Raw genomic sequence first — 5,873 nt, 5'->3', positions numbered from 1 at the left:
TTGCCTCTTTAATGTTATAAAGGAATAGTAACAATATTATTATTATTATTACAGATTGCTTGGTAACTAGTTTGAAAATTTCTTTTCTTTTATTTCAGATTTATTTTGAAGATTCTCCTTTTGTTGCATACTATACCCTTGTGGAGTAGATTTGGATGAATGATTTATTAGCACAATTCTCTCTAATGAGCTTTATTATGAGTGATGATTCTTATTTAAACCTCCAAGGCCATACCCTTTACTCTTAACTTTGCACTAATTACCATGATCCATGAGGTGCTAATAGGCTTCAGAAACAAAAGAAAGAAAAGCAAGATAATCCATACTTTTTATTTCTCTGTAGATCGTCCACTATTCCACTGGTTTTGCAGATGTTTCCGGCATTTGTTTACTAACTCTACCTCTTATAACTGACTAGCTGTTCCCTTCTACTATTGTAGTGACAACAATAGTAACTGGGTAGTATCTATGCCTGTTTCTTGTTCCTCCTCCACCTTCTTCACGGCTAGGCTGAGAGGTAGTGATGGGCCCAGAGAAATTCAGTTACCTTCTGTGACTGAGGGTGAACATAAAGATGGGTCTCCTTATTGCCAATCCGGCATTTACAACCCTATACCACATGGTTCTTCATGTGGTTATTATGTCCAAGGACTATCATACCGTAAACTACTTTGAAAACCAGTTTAAATAAAGCTTGAGATAAAGTGTTTAAAATAAGCACATGAAGAAATAATGAGATAACATGTCATTCTATATGCTGCAATCTACACATTTCATAAGAGGAAGAAACCTTATGCACCTTCTTCAAACTTGCTGGCAATTTTGAAAGATGCAGTCCCAACACAAGGCTGCCTTCCTATACTGCAGACATGTCAAACATAAGGCCCGGGGGCCGGATCCGGCCCGCGAAGTGGTTTCATGTGGCCCGCGAAGCCATTCTGGAAACAGTGAGGGAACGGCCCCCACTGCCTTGGCCATGGACCAGAGACCCTCCTTCTGCCAGAGACCCTCAGATCTGTCCCACTCCTGCCCAGGCCCCCATAGGCACCCTTGATGCGAATGATGTAGAGCTGGCCATGCCCATCCAGTAGGCCATACGCACTCTAGCCACGCCCACTCAGTAGGCCATACACACTCTAGCCACGCCCACCCAGTAGGCCATGCCCACCCTCGCCACACCCACCCGGCCCCCTGAGGGCAACCGCAATGCTGATGCGGCCCTCAATGAAATTGAGTTTGACACCCCTGCTATACTGTATCTAGTTGGTTTGTTGGTGCTTTTAGCAAAGTTAGATTCTGATAAACATCACATTTATTTGGGATCAGAATAGCATTTGGGAATACTTGCCTGAAGTAATTCTTAGAACCCAAACTCAAATCTTTTTGGATAATCTATAAATATTGATTTACTTCACAATGAGAACTCATGACAAATGTAATGCTTTAACTTGCCCTTGATAGTCTCTTTTTAGGCAGCCTATTTTATCCACTTATTTATTTAATCCATTATTGAATGCAATGCAACTTTTCCTTCAATGAAAGAACAATTACTCAAGCATGGGATGAGTTCAATCAGAAATGAAGAATAATTCAGGAATAATAATTAGTGTTCATGCTTTCTCTTTTAGGTTGCCTTAATGGAATTCATCTCTACAGTTATTTTAAATGGGAATTTGCAGAAGGCATCCTGAACTAAAGGATATTATCATGGTCATTTCAGCGTGGGTTTTATTTTTCCTGTTAACTAAATTTAATAAGCATACAGACTTGATATCCGTTAAGAGAAATGACTCAGAAAGTAATGACTATGACCAATTCTAAAAAAGAAAGGATTGGTTCTAGAGAAGGCATTTCATGAATTACAGGATTCCTATCAAGTGGAAAATGCTGCTGATCTAGCAGAGCTTATGTTGCATAGAAAGGAGAAGAGAAAAGGCAATTGTCATCATGCTTCATGAGGACCACGTACCATATAATTCCAGGAGGACCGCTAACATATAATAGTCTAACCACAAGAAAATATGACTTCGTTATAAATTCTGTCAGAATTATTTTTTGTTTTCAAAAAAAGTACTAATCAAAGAGCAAAGCCAGTCAATGCCAGTCTAATGTTCAAAGCTAAAAGAAAAACTGGTTATGAAGTAATCCCAAGAGTAGCTCTGAATGTCAGAAGGCAGATAGGTCTAGGAACAATGAGATCAGGATGATTTGCTAGAATGTGGTGTTACCAAGAGCTGGTAAATGATTTGGGAAATGATTTGGGAAATCAGTTGGGAAAATGATTTTTTTATGCTTTGAAAATGCAAGCAGACAGTAACTAGACATGTAACACACCTGTACTGCAAAGACTAATTGCTGACAGTACCATTTATACATGTCCTATTAATAGCACAGCAGGACATTCACAGATGACATGTTCAAACAAATATTGCCCGTAACTATTTCAGAATCCTTTATTTAGGAGCATTAAACAGTTCTCTAAAGCAAAGCTAAACAACTTTTTAAAATAGGTTACTTCTTAAAAGCAAAATATTGTTACTAGCATTTCCCCCTAAATGACTGTGGTGTTCAACACCATCTTTACATGTTTTTTTAAAAATCTGTTCTTCAAATTATGGGAGGGAGGGAGGGAGAGAGGGGAGGGGAGAGAGAGAGAGAGAGAACAGCATTGTGGGCCAACATGATAATTTGCACTGGTAAGTAAATAGAAATCTGTGCAAAAAGGAGTTTGCACTCAAGGAAAAGATTCTGGAGCAATTTATTTTGTTCTTTCTTGTTCATCCAAAATGACCACAAGAAGAATATGTGCAGGCACTTTCCTTAAACCATTGTTTATGTAAGAGCCAGTTTGGTCCAATAGTTAAGGCACCAGACTGCAAAGTGGGAGACTGTGAATTCAAGTTCTGTCTTAGTTATGAAAGTCAGCTGGGTGACCTTGGCCCAGTCACTCTCTCTCAGGCCAACTCACCTCACACGGTTGTTGTTCAGGGGACAATAGAAAAAGGAAGGTGTATTCTCCTTCTCCAAGGTATATTTTCACCTTGATCTATTTGTAAAAATAATAAGGGTGGGGTACAAATAAAAATGTGAGAACTTCCTATTAAGCTTTTGATCAATAATGTGCTGATGAGAAAATTCAGAGCAAAGCTTGATCTTCCTCTGTTCTTCCCTTATGATGTTGACCTTTTGCCCTGTCAATAATGTACAAATTTAACCTGGGCAGGGGGAAAAAATGTCAGTTTAGATAAATGGCAATTAAGATCCACACAAAAGAAATTTGGCAGAATCACACAAACTGTCTTCATCATATCATGGTATCACTGTACAAAGTACCAGTGTTCATAATGCTTCCTGTCAATAAACTTTTAAAAATTGCTAGTTATATCTAAAACAAACACCTATGTAGCTTTTTATATCTGGAGAAATATGTTCAAAATGTCAAACTTTTGTATCTGGAAAAAAAATGTTCAATATACCAAACTTGAGGCACAACCATTGAAAATCATTTGTCATGTATCAAAGACTAAGCAACAGGCAGATGGTGTAGCTCTGGAGATCGACATGCTAACCACATCCTGTCTCTAATGCCAAGAAGGATGGGAGGAGTTAAGAAGTAGAGCCACTAACTACTGACATTCTACCCTGTGGACAAAATACACAGCTTCTCACCAGTGATGCAGGTCATTAAGTTACTGTATTGGCAGCACAATGTCAATGTGCTAACCATTCCACTCCATTTCAACACTGGAGAAAGATGCGAGTATATGGCACGGATCCAGTTCCAGATAGTGCAGTGAAATTCCCTGTCTGGAACTCTGGTGTGCCACAATAACAGTCTTGTTTATATTAAGACAGGCTTCTATACTCCCAAAGCATACCTCCATTTTCCACAATTGTGGCATATGTTACACAAAAACTGAAAAAGAATTAATGATCCATTCTGATAAAATCATAGCGTTTGAGTATAGAAGTATAGACTTTCAGATAGAAGTGTTATATAAAGTATAATTTGTTACAGATGAGCAATCAAACGTTACTTTGCTGTAATAACATGGTTCTGCGTTCTCTCTCCCTCTGATCTTCCTTTCTATATTGCTCTTCCAATTTTTGCTTTTCAGGGTCCGTACTATATAATGTACAGTCGATGCTTCTTCGGATCAGCTCAAATTGACTAAAATCTGCAACATATTTTCCATTCTGTGAAAGAGAAATCACAGGCAGGAATTCAAAACCCCAGAAAATTTCCTCTGGAATATATGAGGTTCGGCTCTGGCATACAGCACTCGTGGATTCCACTGTGGCATTCAAAAGGATAATGAGTTCAAAATCCTTTTCCTTTAGATTTTGGGGTGTCAGGTCACTTAAAGGGCTGCTGTCATCCAAAACGTGGTAAAAAGTCAGAGGTAGAATCAAGAAAGGGCTTTCTGAGGATGAATCCACATGGAATTTGACACTAGCTTGCTTTAGCAGAATCCTTTCTCCTTCTTTGGTTTCATAGGTCTGAAGAAGTTTTCCAGTTAGCTGGCACTGAATCAGGAGGCTCTTTCTCATGTTTGCTACACGGATTACAAGGCACAGCTGTCCATTGTGTTTGGTTATGACAGCACAATGACTGAACTTAATGGTCTCCGCTCTTTTTTTAGGTCTAGCAATTTTGGCCAGGAAAGTTCCAGTAATGAATATCTCAATCAAGGTAGTGAGAACTAACTGGGCCACTAAGAGAAATATGGCATGAGGGCATTCTTCAGTGATAACTCGGAAGCCATAACCAATGGTTGTTTGGGATTCCAAAGAAAAGAGAAATGCTCCGGTTAACGAATCTACATTCATGACACAAGGGACATGTTTTTGAGAGTATCTGCTCTCTTCCAGATCTCCATGAAGAAATGCAATGGCATAGTAAATGACGCCAAACAGAAACCAAGTCATGATGAAAGTAGCAGCAAACAATGTAAGTTTGTATCTCCATTTCATGTCAATAACTGTGGTCCACAGGTCCTGAAGATAAAGCAGGTAAATACCATCTATCTTGTCAATCCTGATATTGCTGTGACCACTTTTAGACATGACACGAGGTTTGTTTCTCTTCATTTTAGCACTGATGCTGCCATTGACTAGTGAGGCTTGTGACATACTTATCTGTGTTGTTTCCATTACCTGTTCTTCAGACCTAGAGAGAGAGAGGAGGGGGGGGATAATAGTTACTGTCTAAAAAGCACCCCAAGATATTCTGATAGTAGATGCCAAAAGTAAACCATGGAAATTTAATATCATCCACATAGGTAAAATTGATTATATAATAAGAATATTATAAATGAAATTTGTCACTGGCAACATGCAACGAAGTGAACAGAAAGTAGCGGCAACGTTTTCTGCTTCTGTGTCAGTGTAAGCGATAAGTCTTTGCTTTAACAAACCAATCCTATTTACAATTCTGAATTTTCTCATATTTAGTAGGCAAGACAAGAAAATAATTAATTAATAAACCAAACTTGATCTATTGATTTACTTTTAATTTCCCAGCCTCATTCTCCCCCAATCTGTTCTGTATTCTACCTTACCTCCCCCCCACCCTGAAAATTTTAAATAAGCATTTTGATCATGATTTTTACAAATCATACTTCACAGATAGTAGGGTCAAAAGGAAAAGAAAAGCTAGCAGCTTTGTAAGTGCACAGAAAGAAATATTTGAACCTGAAAATTCTTCAAGGCTGTTTTTATCATGAGCCTCTCCAATTTCAAAGACTCAGCAGAAAACAGGAGGTCATTCACAAATTTAGCTTTCTAGCACTAGGGCCCATCGCATAGCAAATACAGAAGGCATTAAATGGAACCAAAAAAGGACACAATATCCAGAACCAGACAGTGGTTAC

The 5,873-nt window shown here is 38.5% G+C and overlaps 1 protein-coding gene across 1 annotated transcript; it reads right to left on the bottom strand.

Moving 5' to 3' along the window:
• Window positions 1-4,026: 4,026 nt before the first annotated feature.
• KCNJ15 (potassium inwardly rectifying channel subfamily J member 15) lies at window positions 4,027-5,163 on the bottom strand (the record flags this gene model as incomplete). Its single annotated transcript, XM_083361777.1, has 1 exon — window positions 4,027-5,163. The coding sequence occupies exon 1, from the start codon at window positions 5,152-5,154 to the stop codon at window positions 4,027-4,029; it is 1,128 nt and encodes a 375-aa protein (XP_083217903.1). The 5' UTR covers window positions 5,155-5,163.
• Window positions 5,164-5,873: the final 710 nt, after the last annotated feature.

This window comes from Vipera ursinii (assembly GCF_947247035.1).
Source record: "Vipera ursinii genome assembly, chromosome: 4".
NCBI lineage: Eukaryota > Metazoa > Chordata > Lepidosauria > Squamata > Viperidae > Vipera > Vipera ursinii.
The sequence above is the reverse complement of the archived record's forward strand: the minus strand, read 5'-3'. Positions and strand labels throughout refer to the sequence as shown.